Source organism: Taudactylus pleione, unplaced genomic scaffold (assembly GCF_031769625.1).
Source record: "Taudactylus pleione unplaced genomic scaffold, aTauple2 ptg000262l, whole genome shotgun sequence".
NCBI lineage: Eukaryota > Metazoa > Chordata > Amphibia > Anura > Myobatrachidae > Taudactylus > Taudactylus pleione.
In genome coordinates, this window is record NW_028284664.1 from 1,395,912 (window position 1) to 1,415,182 (window position 19,271).

The 19,271-nt window shown below is 40.5% G+C and overlaps 1 protein-coding gene across 2 annotated transcripts in view; it reads left to right on the plus strand.

Moving 5' to 3' along the window:
- The window catches only part of EPHA6 (EPH receptor A6), an 888,766-nt gene that overhangs the window by 618,694 nt on the left and 250,801 nt on the right, over positions 1 to 19,271 (plus strand). For both annotated transcript variants that reach the window (XM_088481055.1, XM_088481056.1), the window contains exon 7: positions 14,441 to 14,603. In XM_088481055.1, the coding sequence (XP_088337181.1) occupies positions 14,441 to 14,603 (163 nt within the window). The remainder of the gene's footprint in view (positions 1 to 14,440; positions 14,604 to 19,271) is intronic.

Sequence of the window (19,271 nt, forward strand, 5' to 3'; positions counted from 1 at the left end):
TGCACTGTGAAGCACCGTCCAATGAGTTCTGAAGCATTTGACTGAATATGAGCATATAATATTGCCCGAAACACTTCAGAATTCATTCTGCTGCTTTTGTCAGCAGTCACATCATCAATAAATACAAGGGAACCAGTTCCATTGGCAGCCATACATGCCCACGCCATGACACTACCACCACCATGCTTAACTGATGAGGTGCTATGTTTTGGATCATGAGCAGTTCCTTTCCTTCTTTATACTCTTCTCTTCCCATCACTCTGGTACAAGTTGATCTTTGTCTCATCTGTCCATAGGATGTTGTTCCAGAAAGGTAATGGCTTTTTTAGATGTTGTTTGGCAAACTCTAATCTGGTCTTCCTGTTTTTGTGGCTCACCAATTGTTTACATCTTGTGGTGAACCCTCTATATTCACTCTTGTGAAGTCTTCTCTTGATTGTTGACTTTGACACATATACACCTACTTCCTGGAGAGTGTTCTTGATTTGGCCAACTGTTGAAAAGGGGTTTTTCTTGCCCAGGGAAATAATTCTTCTTCCAATACAGTTGTTTTCCGTGGTCTTCCGGGTCTTTTGGTGTTGCTGAGCTCTAAGGTGCGTTCTTTCTTTTTAAGAATGTTCTAAACAGTTGATTTGGCCACACTTAATGTTTTTGCTATCTCTCTGATGGGTTTGTTTAGATTTTTCAGCCTAATGATGGCTTGCTTCACTGATAGTGACAGCTCTTTGGATCTCATATTGAGAGTCGACAGCAACTGATTCCAAATGCAAATGTCACACCTAGAATCAACTCCAGACCTTTTACCTGCTTAATTGATAATGAAATAACGAGGGAATAGCCCACACCTGTCCATGAAATAGCTTTTGAGTTGATAGTCCCATTACTTTTGGCCCCTTAAAAAGTGGGAGGCACATATAGAAACCGTTGTAATTCCTACACCGTTCACCTGATTTGGATGTAATTACCCTCAAATTAAATCTGAAAGTCTGCAGTTAAAGCACATCTTGCTTGTTTCATTTCAAAGCCATTGTTGTGGTGAATAGAGGTCAAAATATGAAAATTCTGTCAATGTCCCAATATTTATGCACCTGACTGTATATATATACACACACATGTGTATGTATGCCGGTACTGCGTATCCCTGAGTACCATCACGAAAACAGCACTGCCTTTGACTCAAATACATATGGGACACCGCAATTTTTGTGATAGAATTTGCGCATGGATGTTGAAAATGCAAAAGTGCATCCAACTCTAAACGAGGCCCTAAATGTGCACAGAAATTGAAAGCACCAATAGAAAGCCAAGAGAGAGTTACAGATTGACGAAATGAAATCTACAGAATAGTATAAAGTATAAAATAATGGGGTGTAGGCACACCAGGTGTGACCAGTACAGCTTGTATGTACCATGCCATTGCATACCTCCTAACTGTCCCAATTTCAGCTGGGCATTCCATAAGTTAGGGCTCTGTCCTGCCCTAGACTTAGGGAAAGTATTGTTCCTATTAGTCAGAAAGGTGTGTCCCATTCACTGGTGCTTGTGGGTGTTAAGCAGTGGGGGGTCAGTTTAGTGTGCAAGCCGCTGAGGGGGTGTCACGGCCAGGGTATTTCAGCATGGCGCTAGGCGGGTGTTACCTGTGAGGTCGTTGTGGCACGGGCTGTCTGGTGGCGGAGCTGGTGTCTTGCGGGGGGCTTTGGCTGCGCGCGTTGTTGTGCGAGCCTGTTGTCATTCTGCGCTGGTAAGGCCTGGCGGCGTCTCCGTTCCGTTTGGCATGGGCGCCGCCATCTTGCCTTCTGGCCATGTGAAGCGGCCGGCCAATCCTGGTGAGTCACATGTTCCCTCCGGCCAGTAACAGCACAGCATGGGGTATTTAGGAAGGGTCAGTGCCTTCCTTCTTTGCCAGTGCAACGTGTATCTCAGCCTAGCTGAGAGGGAGTTCTCTGTGCTTATCTTGTTCCTGTGAATTCGCTGTCTGCCAGTCTGCCTGTCAGCTCCTAGCTTCCGCTGGACTACCCCGCTTCCTCCATCACCCTTGCCCATACCTGAGTGCCTGAGCCTGCTGACATCCTGCTCATTGCCTTAGTTCACTGCCTGCATACCTGGCTATTATTTTCCTGCATCACTACCTGCATACCAGTTTGATTATTTTCAGTCTCACTACCTGTACACCTGGACAACTCTAATTGTTTCTACTTGGACAGTAACCCATTGCTCCCACCACAGAACTCTTGTGGACATTTATATATTCCTGGACTTTTATTTACTGCCATATTTTATGTCTTTTCAAGCACCTATTAAAAAACCTAGTTTTTTATTCAAATCCGCTTCTGTGATCGCTCCTGCTACCACCCCGAGTCCACAAACAACCCAGAGCATAACAGTTTGCACTGGCCCCATGGAGCCGGCCATGGATCAGGAGTCAGGAGTGGATTTGTTCCGGTGCATTTCTGGTCGTTTAGAAAATCTGGAAAACATGCAGCATCAGATGGCTCAATTTCTGCAAGAGATGTCCAAGCGACAGGATAGTTTGCAAACTTCCTTTTCTACCCCTGTAGTACCAGCATCTACATCCGCATCAGTGTCTGGGAATACAGGAGGCAGATCATCTCCGTGCTTACATCTTCCTTTACCAAGTAAATTTGACAGCAACCCTAAACTCTGCCGAGGATTCCTAAATCAGTGTGACATACATTTTACCCTGCAGCCTGACAACTTTCTAACTGCAAGAACTAAAGTGGCTTATATAGTCTCTCTGTTATCCGGCCAGGCCTTAGAATGGGCTTCCCCACTCTGGGAGCGCTCAGATACGTTGCTGGATAATTACGCAGGCTTTGTGTCATCTTTCAGGAGGATTTTCGATGAACCTGGGCGTACTGTATCAGCATCATCAAACATCATGACACTGAGACAAGGGGTCCGTCCTGTCAGTCAATATGCCGTGCAATTTCAAATTTTAGCATCAGAACTCAAATGGAATGAGGAAGCCCTCACCTCGGCCTTCTGGCATGGGTTGTCAGACCCACTAAAGGATGGTCTAGTCACTCGAGAGCTTCCCACTAATCTGAACAACATGATTTCGTTGTGTATCAAAGTTGACCTACGCTTCAGGGAACGTCAGGCTGAAAAACACAGAACTGACCGGCAAAGGTCATTTGCCCCCTCCATTTCTACCCATCCCATTCCTTCTCCTATTGAAGAGGAGCCTATGCAGGTGAATTATACACACCTCTCCAAAGAAGAACGTCAGAGAAGAATGCAAAAAACCTCTGTCTGTACTGCGGAGAGTCCGGACACCTGCTGATCTCCTGCCCCCGTAAACGGGAAATGCCAAATCCTAACTGACCCTGGAGACATCAAGTTAGGAGTTATGAGCCCGTCTCCAAAAATTAAAGATTTCACGGTTACCCTAGCGTTGGATCTTAAACCCAAACCTGTCTTTGCTACTGCTCTACTTGACTCGGGAGCAGCCGGAAATTTCATAACGTCTAGTTTCATAGATAAATTTCAGATTCCCTGTTCGTCTCTCAACCATGCCATCTCTCTGACCTCTATAGACGGACGCCCTCTAACTAACGGGATAGTCACCAAGGAGACTCAACCAGTATTGGTCCGAATTGGGGCACTTCATTCTGAGTCCTTAAAATTTCTGGTGATATCAGAGGCCTCTCAAGAAATTGTTCTTGGTCTACCCTGGTTGCGTCAACATAATCCCAGGATTGATTGGAGTTCTATGTAGATTCTGTCATGGGGTATGGACTGTCAGAAATCCTGTCTTCCAAAAATTCGACCTGTAAGAAAGACAGTTCCATTAGTTTCTTCTGCCATTCCCAAGGAATATCAGATGTTCACCGACCAGTTCTCTGAGCAGCAAGCAAATACCTTACCTCCTCATAGGGAATGCGAGCTGTCCAATTGAATTGATACCTGATAAGACACCACCTCGTGGTCGTACCTACCCACTGTCCTTGCCTGATACTCAAGCCATGACTGAGTACATCTGGGACAACCTGGCTAAGGGGTTGATTCGCCCCTCTACCTCACCTGCCGGAGCTGGTTTTTCTTCGTTGGCAAGAAGGACGGTGGTCTAAGACCATGTATCGATTATCAGGCCTTAATGACATTACTGTAAAGAATCGATACCCTCTTCCCTGATTACTGAGTTGTTTGATAGGGTCAAGGGCTCTGTCATTTTTTCTAAATTAGATCTGAGAGGGGCTTACAACCTCATTCGTATCCGAGCTAGCGATGAATGGAAGACCGCTTTTAATACCAGAGATGGACATTTCGAATATTTAGTAATGCCTTTGGATTGTGCAATGCCCCTGCTGTCTTTCAGAGTTTCGTTAATGAGATTTTCCGGGATCTGTTATATTTTTCGGTTGTTGTCTATCTGGATGACATACTGATTTTTTCACCCTCCGTGGCTAAACATCAAGAACATGTTAAAGAAGTTTTGACCCGTTTGAGAGAAAACCACCTTTACTGCAAACTGGAGAAGTGCGTCTTTGGTGTGCCCAGTGTACCTTTTCTCGGCTACGTTATTTCTGGCTCCAGTTTGGAAATGGACCCCAAGAAGGTACAAGCAATTCTGGATTGGACCCGACCTCAGACACTGAAAGCCGTCCAGAGATTGTTGGGCTTCGCCAATTATTATAGACGCTTCATCAAGGGATTTTCTACATTGCTGGCTCCCATTACAGCCTTGACCCACAAAGGTGCTAATCCTTCCCAAAGGTCACCTGAGGCAGAGTCTGCCTTTCATCTTCTAAAACAGGCCTTTATCACAGCACCAGTTCTTTGACAACCAGATCTGGACAGGCCTTTTTTGTTGGAAGTAGACGCATCATCTGAAGCTGTGGGAGCAGTCTTGTCTCAACGTTATGAGGACAACCGAGTCCATCCTTGTGGGTTCTTTTCTAAAAAATTCTCACCTGCCGAAAGGAACTACGCCATAGTTGAGCAAGAGCTACTAGCTGTTAAGTTGGCGATGAAGGAATGGAGATATTTAATAGAAGGTGCTAAGTTCCCATTTACTGTATTTACGGACCATAGAAATCTCCTATTTCTCAAAAACCTTCAATGTGTGAGTCCTCGTTTAGCCCGCTGGGCAATATTCTTTGCCAGGTTTCAGTTCACCCTGACCTTCCGGTCTGGAGTACTTAATCAGAAGGCTGATGCCCTATCGAGATCTCTCCTCTGTGATGATCAATCTGAAAATCAAAGCAATACCCCTGTCTTGGAATCAAGAGTCTTTGCCGCATTACAGCTTCAGCCTCCTACGGGAAAATCATTTGTGGCCCCGGAATTAAGGAAGTGGCTTCTCACTTGGGCACATTCCTCCCACTTCGCAGGGCACTCAGGCACTTGGAAGACCTTGGAGTTCCTGAAAAGACACTATTGGTGGCCTTCTATGAAGGCAGATATAATGGAGTTCATCTCTCCCTGCTCCTCCTGTGCCCAGCATAAATCATCACGACAAGCTCCAGCTGGGGAATTGCTTCCACTACCTACTCCATCACGTCCATGGACGCATCTCTCCTTGGATTTCGTCACAGACCTGCCAGTCTCTCAAGGCTTCAACACTATCTGGGTTGTAATAGACCAATTCTCTAAGATGGTCCACTATATACCGTTGAAGAAGTTACCTTCTGCCCCTGACCTGGCACAGTTGTTTGTCCAACACATATTTCGTCTACATGGCATTCCTGCTGAAATTGTCTCTGACTGTGGTGTGCAGTTTACTGCAAAATTCTGGAGGGCTTTGTGTTCTGTTCTTCAAGTGAAGTTAAACTTTTCCACGGCCTACCATCCGCAAAGCAACGGCTCCACCAAGAGAGTTAATCAAGATCTAGAGACCTTCTTAAGAATTTTTATATCATCTTCCCAGGACAATTGGGCTGCCTTGCTGCCATGGGCCGAGTTTGCACACAATGCTTCCTACCACTCGTCAACTAACCAAACGCCATTTCAGGTTGTTTATGGCCTTCATCCTCGTGTTCCCGAATTCCGAAGCCTGCATGTTCCAGCCGTAGAGGACACGGTGCGGAATTTTGCTGCCATCTGGACTCAAGTACGGTCTGATTTGCTGAAGGCATGCTCTCGCTATAAGACCCAGGCCAATAAGAAGCGTAGAATAGTTCCATGCATGCAACTAGGAAACCAGGTCTGGTTGTCTACCCGGAACAGTCGTCTAAGAGTTCCTTCAATGAAATTTGCACCCCGCTTCATCGGTCCCTTCACCATAACAGAAGTCATTAATCCAGTGGCTTACCGTTTACAGTTACTCCCATACCTAAAAATTCCTAATTCCTACAATGTTTCCTTATTAAAGCACCTGGTCCTGAATAAGTTCCATAATGCTCTACCTGCTTCTCCTTGAGTCCAGACGGAGAGAGGAGTTGAGTTTGAAGTCGCCCAGGTCTTGGACTCTCATCTGCGCAGAGGTCATCTACAGTATTTGCTTGACTGGAAAGGTTACGGTCCAGAGGAACGTTGCTGGACCGATGCTTGTGATATCCGGCCAGGGTATTTCAGCATGGCGCTAGGCGGGTGTTACCTGTGAGGTCGTTGTGGCACGGGCTGTCTTTTGGCAGAGCTGGTGTCTGGCGGGGGCTTTGGCTGCGCGCGTTGTTGTGCGGGCCTGTTGTCACTCTGCGCTGGTAAGGCCTGGCGGCGTCTCCGTTCCGTTTGGCATGGGCGCCGCCATCTTGCCTTCTGGCCATGTGATGCGGCCGGCCAATCCTGGTGAGTCACATGTTCCCTCCGGCCAGTAACAGCACGGCATGGGGTATTTAGGAAGGGTCAGTGCCTTCCTTCTTTGCCAGTGCAACATGTATCTCAGCCTAGCTGAGAGGGAGTTATCTGTGCTTATCTTGTTCCTGTGAATTCGCTGTCTGCCAGTCTGCCTGTCAGCTCCTAGCTTCCGCTGGACTACCCCGCTTCCTCCATCACCCGTGCCCATACCTGAGTGCCTGAGCCTGCTGACATCCTGCTCATTGCCTTAGTTCACTACCTGCATACCTGGCTATTATTTTCCTGCATCACTACCTGCATACCTGGTTGATTATTTTCAGTCTCACTACCTGTACACCTGGACAACTCTAATTGTTTCTACTTGGACATTAACCCATTACTCCCACCACAGAACTCTTGTGCAAATTTATATATTCCTGGACTTTTATTTACAGCCATATTTTATGTCTTCTCAAGCACTTATTAAAAAACCTAGTTTTTTATTCAAATCCGCTTCTGTGATCACTCCTGCTACCACCCCGCGTCCACAAACAACCCAGAACTTAACAGGGGGTGACCATCCACCATTTGTCTCATGGTCATTCGATCTACCCCAGCCCAACTCCAGATCCCCTCACTTGAAATGTTGGGAGGCATGCCATAGAGTATCCCAATGTTTCAAGTTATGCAGGAGGGGGAGCAGCGTTATGTTTCAGCAAGAAAGTTGAGTGATGCCTGCTTGCTATTGGAGAAAAACATTGCATCAGGTAACTTGGTTGGCTTCAGTTCTGTTTACTGAGAAGACCATGACATATGGATAACACAGGTGTAATGCTCATCAAACCATTGATGAATCACACACACTCTTGGCCTGACACTATTCATGAGTGGCTGCGATCTCTTACAGATTGCCAGTTCAGCATTCACCTTCTGTAATAACGTGTGACTGACTGAGTAAACACTGAGACGGCCACTTTCACTGTCTGAACACTCCACCATCGATGCAAAAAATAGCCTCTGTGGTTTTGATGCTGTGAAAGAGAACGCAGCTGCGTGTATTAATATGGCCGTAACACTCCCATAACTGACTCTTTCTGCGTTCACTTCAGGTCACCTCCCAGTCACCACCTAGAAACGCTCATGATTGGCAGTCTCCTTTTCTAATGATAACGATCCCGTACACAACTACGGACGCTAATGAACAGTTAGGCTAGTGCGTGCGCAGTATGGGTTTTAAGGACTTTTCTCTCAGTAGGCAAAAATTGCTCAACTATGCCAATATCGGCATAGCGTCCACCTCTGAATCAGGCCCTCTGTTATACTTGAAGATACTTTGCCTATCAGGAAAGAAATGCTACAACATGGGGTGAAGACCATCACTCAAGATCATTATGTAGAGATTAGCACCCAAACTACGCTTGGAAATTGTGTCTGACAACATTACAGGACCAACAGAACCCTTCAATGTTGAAAGCAAATATTTGGGGGGGACAACATGGAAAAAGATGGTCCATCTGCGTACATCACTTTCCTCCACTGCTTAGTAGTCCATTGCCTGTGCTCTGTGGGCCAATGAAATGGCAAGGTGTATTATTCTCTGTGAGATTCAGGTTACGCACCAAGGTTATGATATTCTATTCTGTGGATTGCGTCTTACACTGCCTTTGATTACACTGTCTGCTTATGCAACAGCTGAAAATTTGCAGTCAATTATTCTTGCCTGTTTTGCTTTGTACTTTGAAATATCATACCAACTGCAACTGGAAGTTTTGATAAATATTAATATACACTGTATAGTTGTTGTGACCTCTACAGGAAAACCAAGTGATAACAAACTATATAATGTAACCAATGCCTAATTTGAAAAGGAAAAACAGCAACATGTTTGCAGAAAATATACATTATTTTTAGCTCTATACAAAGTACACAGACCACAACGTATTGTGTACACATACATACTGCAGAATTTATGTAATTCTGAAGAATTAAGCCACTTCTGAAATTTTATAATATTATATGTCTCTATAACATCTCCATGATATGGTTTGTGGCTACAACAAGCCTGTTATGCAGCTACTGAATAAACCATCAATGTTTAATTATATGGGTTTACCGCCATCAGATATCTTTAACTAGTTGAACAACGTTAACTCAATGCCTTGCTTCCTTGCTTTACTTCCCTTGTGTAGTTTTCGATCCTCCATGTGTTTAAGTTTCTAATAAACCATCACATGGTTCCATCCTTCACTCCTTTCGCTTATTTTAAAAATTTGGGTGTAGGATAGTCAGGCAAAAAAGTTATGTCCTCTCTACCTCACTAAGCATCTAGCTAGCATTTATGAAGTATAAAATGATTGGTAGAAACTCATTAGTTGGTAAGGTCAACTCCTCCACTTAGCAAACTTATAAACTCTTTAGAAAGCTTGAAACATCTATCCCTAAATCCCTTTTCCTCTTGCTCCCCCCCCCATTTCTAAAGAGTAGACAGATAGAAATGGTGTCCTGCAGGTGTTGTAGTGTTCAGAGGAGAAGAACTTCTTTTGTGACTACCATCCCCAGAAACTCCTTACTAGATACACAGAAGTTTACATCAGGCCCACAAGTATGTCATATGAGGACTCTCCTCTGTATTGCTGGTTCTATAAGAGAAAGACAGTGTTACAATTGATGACCTTATACAATCTTTAGATCTAGCATGCCAGTTTGGTGTCCATGAAGAGTCACAGTTCTAATTTCAGGCGCACACAGGGAGAAGTGTATAGAAAATATAGTAGGCGTTCCTGGGCAATGACAGGGAGGTGGCTTAGCGCACACACGGGAATGGTCCATCTTATGGGCGGGTTATGGGAGTGTCACAGGTGTGTGGGGGAGAATGGTTGCATACACAGATGCTGGAAAGCTCCCATTGGAGGCCATAATCGAATGAAGTACCTGCACCTGCCAAAGGATTACTGCAAGTTTCAATGGTGTGACTGATGGTGACATCTAAGGGCGCACCAATCGTTATTACTGAGTGTACATGTGCTGCAAGAGGGTGTCTTGCACATTCAGATGCACCGATGAGCACAAGGGAAGAACTTTCACAGATTGGCGATCACCAATAGACGCAGCCGCGGGCGCCTCTGTGTCCACCTCTAAATCAGGCCATATGGCTTTTGTTTAAAACCAAGCATACCACACTGCCAAGTATTGGAGAGTAGAAGAAAAGAAAAAATTTTGCAGGCTGTAAAGGCATTGGTGGAAAAATTGCATGGTAGAAGATAAGCTAAAAATAATTACGTGTGCTGGGGGGAGACGAAGACTGAGAGAAGGAAGGAAAGATACATAAAAGGTGAGAGGGATGATCTGGAAACATGTTATCCATACAAATATTCCTGTTTAATTAGATCATACTACTGTGGGTCAGCTTTTCTGCCTGGTGAAGAAGCAGAACTGTATGTCTAATGCATGATTCAGCCATTTGAAGTTAAATGTGCAATAAGTTTCCAATCTTTTTTGCTAACAAGGAATCTTTCATCTGGGCCAGAGTCCCAAAATTGCTGTCAAATATGTGCCAAAGGTCAAGGCCTGAGAAAGTGAATTATCTGATCTTTGATCCCCTGGATAGAGAGGATTACTGTAAGTTGCGTCCCAGCATTTGTGATCCAAATGCAGCCCCAACAAAACTCCTAATAGGGTATATTCATCTAACTGATCCAGAATTTGCAAAAAATTGTACAATGCTATTTGCAGACAGACATTTTCTCCTGAACTGCTAAAGGAAACAGTTCCAAACCTCTTCTTCATACATTTTCATCACAACCAGATTGCTTGGCTAATGACAGGCTGGCGTAAACCCTCCATTTCCAGGCAAGGTTATTGAGAAAGTAGTTGCAAGCCAACTGGAAACCTCTCTGTCAGCCTATCAATGATCCTTTGTGATCCATGTTTCAGGAGATGACATAATACTGAAACAGCCCTGATGTGTGTGCTTAATGATCTTCTTGTGGAAAGAGACAGAGGCAATTGTTTAGTCCTAATCCTCCTTGACTTGTCTGCAGCGTTTGATACAGTGGGTCATGAGATTCTTATTGAGTTTCCTATGAACTGGCACTATCCTTAATTCATTTTAACTTCATTCTATCATTGGTATGTCACATGGTGTTTCATGTTTCTAATTTATCTCCCAGGCTATTTGCAGTACTGGATAAAGCAATCAGACCTCAAGGCATGGATTACCATTGCTGTGCAGACAATGCTCAACCAGGCTTAAGATTTTAGGTTCTGAGTTGCCAAACATCATGTGCAGAATTGTTTTGTTATCCTTGTTTGTGGCTTGACACTTGTACAGTAGACATTAGCCATAGTCACTTGGACAACTGCGTCTTTCTTCTTGATTCTTCTTCATTTGTATTTCTTCTGTCTTCTCTCTTTTTGCTTCTTCTTTCTTCTCTCTTCTTCTTCCTGCTTCATTCTTCTTAATTTGTCTTCTGCTTTCCTCTTCATTCTTTATTTTTCTTTCTTCTTTCTTCTTCATTCTTCTTTCTTCTTTTGAACTATCCAATACAGTCATATAAAAATGACCAAAAATTTAATTTTCCTAGAACTTGCACTTAAATAATATTTTCGGCCCAACTAGTTTATTCTGTATGGTTCATCTCAAAATACTCCATGATAGCATGTTACAGTTATTGAATGTAAAATTCACCCAGATAAGACTATCGCTTTATACTACAGCAGTGATATAGGCTACAACTCTAGCTGTAAGGCAGGCCTTGTGTATTTTATTATTTTTGATACATTTTGTGAATATACCATTAATATAGTCTAGTAACTATTTTACTCTTCCTATAGCATTACCTATCTTTACAGCGACTGTGAATGCAACTTGTCGAAGCACAATGTTACTTATTCTCCTTTCAGTTTATTTATACATGTTAGTATCAGCAGAGGTAGAATTAATTAAAATTATATGCATGTTTCTCTCTCTCACCAACAGGACTACCCCCGGATAGCGCCGGCATTTTGGCACTACCTGCGGGTAGAAGTGAGTAATGATGAGTATTTAATGCTCACACTTACGTCTTCCATCCGTGTAACTAACAATGGGAGCTGCATACATGAGAATAAGTTATGGTTAACAGTGTAGTTTTAATTTAAACATTTTGTTTCCATGTATATAGTGTAGTTGAAGGCTTCAGGTGCTGCAGACATGAAATGGCCCTTAGTTATCGCTATGTTTACTATAAAGCATTTAATCAAAATGCACATAATCTGTATAATAAAGTAGTATGCAAGCAATACTGGCATAAATATATATTAAAGGGAAGTGCCACACACATTTTTTTCTCTATTCTCAATTGCTTAATAAATTACCTGCAAACTATTAAAAATAATTTTTTTACATTTTGCGATAAATAACACTTAAAAGTAACAGTAACCATGCCATTCCGGATAACGGTTTCAGAAATGAATGTAACTTTTAAAAAAAGGTTTTAAAGGTTGCAGAACTCAATTGGCTGCCTGCTACAGTCTATGATTGTGTATGAGCCAATTCAAAGTAAACACCCCACTATAATTAAATTAAAATTATAGAAGGTCAGCATGATCTTTCAGCGTACAAGTACAGATAGAGTAGAGTTTAGTGCAGGAAAGTTATCTTTTGCAAAAAGGCAGTGACCTTCTTAATACAGTAGGCCTGATTCAGAGATGGGCACAGTTAGCATCGTTGCTGCCAGTGTCGGACTGGGGTATGAGGGACCCACCAGAGGAAGGCATTGGTAGATGCCCATGCTTACAGATTGTAGCCAGGAACCACAGAGGCTCGGCTAACCGTTGTAGAGGACATAGCCTGCAGACAACATGGATACTACATGTATGGTCTGTTCATCCTTGTTCCTGCTCTACCAGGAAACTGACCCTATACTAGCGTAATAATGTATAATTCAAGTGCACTGTCTGAAACCTGACATTAGAAGAGGAGGTGTGGCCCACCGGGGATTTCCCCTGTACACCTGTGGGCCAGGCCGACCCTGGCTGATGCATCTTTGGATGCTGCGTGATGCTAACATATACTAATGCAGCCAGAGGCATCTGTAGGAAAATGACACATCCTGGCAGCATCTGCAATCCGAGTGTTGCGTCCAAAGACGCAGCATTCGATCACCATGTTAACAATCGGTCGCGATAGCCGCATTAATAGCCCATCTGCGTAAAGTTAAGCTTTTTCAGAATGAGCAATGTAACTGCTCAGCTGGGGTCAGGCAAGTCTGCATTGGGAGACGCAGACCCTGACCCTCCCAGAAAATGGGCTGGCACGCCCCATTTCCTTGAACGCAGGATGGCTCAACCCTCTCCCACCCCCAAAACGACCCCAGCCTGTCAATCAGTCAGCGGCTTTGGGGCACTGCGATCCCACTGTTGAAGACCTGTGCATGCTTAGTACAGATCCTGCACATGCACCAATCTTCTAACATCGGACATGTACATAAACTATCGGGTTTGCACACATCTCTGAATGAGGCCCAGTGCCTGGTTGTAGTGGAGTAACCTCTACTCCACCTGAAGATATAGTTCAACCATTGTAGAAGAGAAGATCCAGGGCCTGTTTCAGACTTAGGAGCAAATCAAACAAGGAGCAATTTGCTCCTGGAACCAACCATGTCACAATGCAAGGGGTGCCTCTACACTTTATTGTTTACCATGCAGAGAACACACTGGCTGATTTTGTTTGTAGCAAGCAAATACGTGACAGCTTTGTGTTTAAACTGACAATTATAACTAAGCAGCCAGTGTTTAGTTCTAAATGTTCCCCATCCCTACTTGAAATCTCTCTGCACATTTTGAATCTGCCCCACCTGCAGTGCAATATGGTTTTGCCAAGGTGCAAATTGCTCCTGTTTTTGCTCCTTTTTTGGATTTGCACCTTACTCTGAATCGAGCCCACAGTGTACAATTTAGGGGCATCTCCTTGTATAGTTTCAATCTGTCTCCAGAAAAGCCTATGTCAGCTCTAAGGTGACGCCAATAGTCATTAGTCCTCTATTGGGGAGGAACGGAGATCTCAGGGAATTCTGGTATTTGGCAAACTGCCCTGTCTGCTGTCTCCGGTGCATTCAGCTGTTGTCATTACATGTGATAACCAGGGAGCAAACTCAGGCTTTTACAAGTTGGCATGGCTACTGGATTTGAAGACTGTAGATGTAATCTGAATATGTATTCACCCAAATGCATGGGATTCATTAGCTGCAGTCTACTAGTGGCCATGCCAAAAGACTTGCAATATTTGGAGAATATTGGTATTGGCGATAGTAGGTGACGCTAAACCCATAACATTCACCTATGAAATATTCTAGTTCACCTTTAAGCCTGACTTATTATCATCGGTGTGGTGCCCCATGAAAGAAGCAATGTTATATTTCATTTTGCTTGAAAGTATGAATTGAGCGTTCATTGTCAAAGTATAGCTGAGTTTACCATACAGATAATTTCAGCACCGCTACAGCGCTTGTCATTTCACGCAGCAAATCAAAGACGCAGCTTTCAAAGTCAAACGAACAACAAAACAGTGGGGGAAAAAAAAATCTCACATTCAAACACATCTGTTACATAAACGCATTGTGCTTCTCACATAAAAAGTCCAAGCTGGGCGTCCGGATTAAAAATGAGAATAATATGGATACGTTTTATTTTATTCTAATCTATGACTGTTTTCTTTTGTCTACAGGAACACGAACAACTCAGTTATTCCTCCACAAGATCGAAAGCTCCCAGTGTCATTATCACAGGCCTCAAGCCATCCACCAAATATATATTTCACATTCGAGTCAGGACTGCTGCAGGGTACAGCGGCTACAGTCATAAGTTTGAATTTGAAACCGGAGATGAAAGTAAGTTTAATTAACCACAGTGTGCTTTATGTAAAAAAAACATACAGTATCAGATTTTAAAATGCTCCTTTTTATGGGACTTCGTGCTAATTAAAACATGCAAAAGTTCAATCTTTTCTTAATTTAATTGTACAGCTTTATTTTGTTACAGTAATAAGTGCACACAATAAGTTAGCCAGAGACAGGTAATTTAATGGCAGTAGTTGAACACTGCAAGGTAAAAGTTCTTCTGTTCAAGATTTTCACTGAAATATTTCTTGTGGTTATCTGGTAATTGAAATGGGACCGGAAGAAGGCTCCTCTTACGTCGTAGCATCACCTATAGGAAGAGAATGGGTACTGCATCCCAATCTTCATATTAAAGTGGACGTACAGTAAGGCCTACACACACCACATAGAGACATTTTTAAAAATAAAATGTAACAGTACCCAGTACTGGCACATTTTGTGAAGCCCTCCACCCATACAATATTTTAATACACCACCATTGTTGGTATATTTTAACTTCCCTGCCTGGATCTTTTATCACTTTGTTTTACGGGCCACCCTTTTAACTACTTAGCAAAAATCCTGGTGTGTTCCTTCACTTGGGCAGTGAATATCAGCCTCCATCATTCTAGCTACCTCATAGACCGGGGAGACACTTTACTTGGTTACAGCGCCTTCAGCGGAGGTCAGTACCGGTACTTTTTTTTTTCATAGACGAAAAGCACTGGTTAAATATATTAGTATATCATGATGACTATGACAGTGGCAGCTGATTCTCCCCCAAACTTTTATCCAATGCTGATTCCAACCTTGAGTCTTATTTGTATTAATGCCAAATTAGTGATTGGATGTGCTAAGTCCCTAATGTTGGAGCTTGCCTGCCATGCACAGGCTATTATGCACATATGGCCAATACGAAATCCCTATGCATGCCAGCTTTCCTAATGTAAGTATAGAGCTGTGGTTGAAGTGGGAAGAAAGAGGAAGATGTGGCATTAGTACCAGCAACCCCCGTGCCGTAGTACTGATGTTACAGAATTCAAAACGCTCTGGATCTCAGCATGTCTGGAAACTCAACAGTTATCACTGAACAACACAGTATTTATTAATAACATTTCTATTTGTAACCTGTACACAGCCCATAAGAGGAATAATTCAACATTTCAATATATTATTTTTTTTTATAAAAAGGTACATAGCTTGCATAAAACCAATTTATTATGTTTATTGCATACATAGTCAATAGTATTACCTTGACCTCCGCGGAAATTATACATTGAAAGGATTGAAATCCGCTAAAACGGTTGCTGAGTTGCATATCGCGCTGCCTATATAAAATATAGGTCTCATTAAGATCAGAGCAGTACTGCAGTAATGAACAGCGTGCAGTGGTTACTTCGAGGTTTTATTTTTTGTTTGAGGCGGCACACAATTTGTGCCGCCTCAATAATTTACAATAGAATCAGATGCATCATTACTAGAAGCATCCAGATGTGGAAAACCATTTTCATTTATAAGTGATTATTAATAGTAAGTTAGAAAGCAGATGCAAAAACGGCTGACCCGGCACGACTAGGAATTATTTTAAATCAATCATACAACGTATACATTCTTTTTTATTCTGCCAAATGAATATATGCAAATACTTAATGGCTCTATAGGGGCTATATAACTGTTCTATCCAGGTCTCATAAATAACAGCTCCCTTTACATCAAGCAAGCATAGATTATTACTATTTCTAGCTTTGCATGTAATTGGATAATCTCCTGTAACCCACTTTCTAAAAGAAAACAAGCAAAGCACGTGACAGAATTAGCATATGTATTAACTGAATCCCACTTTATTTATATAGTTACATTTGATTATGCTAATTTAGACTAAGTACAATAAAATGTTGTATTTAATATTATTAGTTGTTAAATTTATTCATGTTTCTTTTGTTAGAATTTATACTTTTAATATTCATCACCAGTATAATATTTGATCTTTGTATGTATGTATGTATATATATATATATATATATATTTTATATTATTTATATATACACACACATACACATATATATATATATATATATATATATATATACTTTTTAGATTATTTATAAATCTTTCACCATCATTATAGCATCACAACATTTTCTTGGTAATGTTTTTATTGTTATTAGAATTTTATATATTCGTTATTTCCACATTTTTTGGGAATTGCTATAGATTTCATGCTCTGCTTCAGCTATGATAAGATAGACACGTAGGTAAATACATTATTAGAGGATATTGTGGGATTTCTCTTAATGTAGGGAAACTGCACGGGTATAGTAGTGTGAGTGGCGTGGCATCAAGTATTAAAGTACCTTTTTTAATTTTTTTTTTGCGTAAAATCTTCTTTTATTGTTAATTTATTTTGGGATGCTGGGCGAAATGTTTATATTACACCTGTGGAGCTACAACCTCTTCAGATAAATTAAATAATATATATGCCCACTATACTGAGCTGGATACTTAGGTGCCGGTTCAATTAAGTGCAAGGTCCCTTATAAACTAGGAACCATAACACTTAGCAGGGCCATATCAAGAGAGATATGACCGGTGCTGCCACCCACAGCGCAGTGCTGAGGTGATGGTATGGTCGCTAGCCGGTGGCACCATGTTCTACCTTGCAGAGTGCTTGGAGAGGCAGTCTGCTACATGCAAAGTACTATTCATTTCTTGTGTGCATAAGACTAATGAGTTCTACTATTTCAGAATTAGATAGATAGAGAGATAGATAGATATGAAGGTGATAGATATATAGATGTATAGATAGATAAATAGATAGATACATAGATATGAAGGTGATAGATATATAGATGTATAGATAGATAGATAGATAAATAGATAGATACATAGATATGAAGGTGATAGATATATAGATAGATATGAAGGAGATAGATAGATAGATAGATAGATAGATAGATAGATAGATATGAAATATATAGATACTGTAGATATGAGATAGATAGATATGAGATAGATAGATATATAGATATAAGATAGATAGATAGATAGATAGATAGATAGATAGATAGATATGAGATAGATAGATATGAGATAGGTAGATATATAGATATGAGATAGATAGATAGATATGAGATAGATAGATAGATAGATAGATAGACAGATAGATATGAGATAGATAGATAGATATGAAATAGATAGATACTGTAGATATGAGATAGATAGATAGATAGATAGATAGATATGAAGGTGATAGATAGATAGATAGATAGATAGATATGAAATAGATAGATAAATATGAGATAGATAGATAGATAGATAGATAGATAGATAGATAGATATGATAGATAGATATATAGATATGAGATAGATAGATATGAGATAGATAGATATATAGATATGAGATAGATAGATAGATAGATAGATATGAGATAGATAGATAGATAGATAGATATGAGATAGATAGATAGATAGATAGATATGAGATAGATAGATAGATAGATATGAGATAGATATGATATAGATATATAGATAGATATGAGATAGATATATATATATATATATGAGATAGATAGATATATAGATATGAGATAGATAGATATGATATAGATAGATATATAGATATGAGATAGATAGATAGATATGAGATAGATAGATATGAGATAGACATATAGATAGATATAAGATATATAGATATGAGATAGATAGATAGATATTAGATAGATAGATAGATATTAGATAGATAGATAGATATGAGATAGATAGAGAGATAGATAGATATGAAGGTGATAGATAGATAGATAGATAGATATGAGATAGATATATAGATATGAGATAGATAGATATATAGATATGAGATATATAAAATAGATAGATAGATAGATATGAAGGTGATAGATAGATAGATAGATAGATATGAGATAGATAGATATGAAGGTGATAGATAGATAGATAGATAGATATGAAGGTGATATATAGATAGATATGAGATAGATATATAGATATGAGATAGATAGATAGATAGATATATAGATATGAGATATATAAAATAGATAGATAGATAGATATGAAGGTGATAGATAGATAGATAGATAGATAGATAGATATGAGATAGATAAATAGATATGAGATAGATAGATATGAGAGTGATAGATAGATAGATAGATAGATATGAGATAGATATAGATAGATAGATATGAAGGTGATAGATAGATAGATAGATAGATAGATAGATAGATAGATAGATATGAAGGTTATAGATAGATGGATAGATATGAGATAGATAGATATATAGATATGAGATAGATAGATAGATAGATATGAGATAGATATAGATAGATAGATAGATAGATAGATATGAAGGTGATAGATAGATAGATAGATAGATAGATAGATAGATAGATAGATAGATATGAAGGTGATAGATAGATGGATAGATATGAGATAGATAGATATATAGATATGAGATAGATAGATAGATATGAGATAGATAGATAGATAGATATGAGATAGATAGATAGAAAGATAGATAGATATTAGATAGCGAGATATGAAGGTGATAGATAGATAGATAGATAGATAGATAGATAGATATATAGATAGTTAGATATGAGATAGATATATAGATATGAGATAGATAGATATATAGATATTAGATAGATAGATATGAGATAGATAGATATA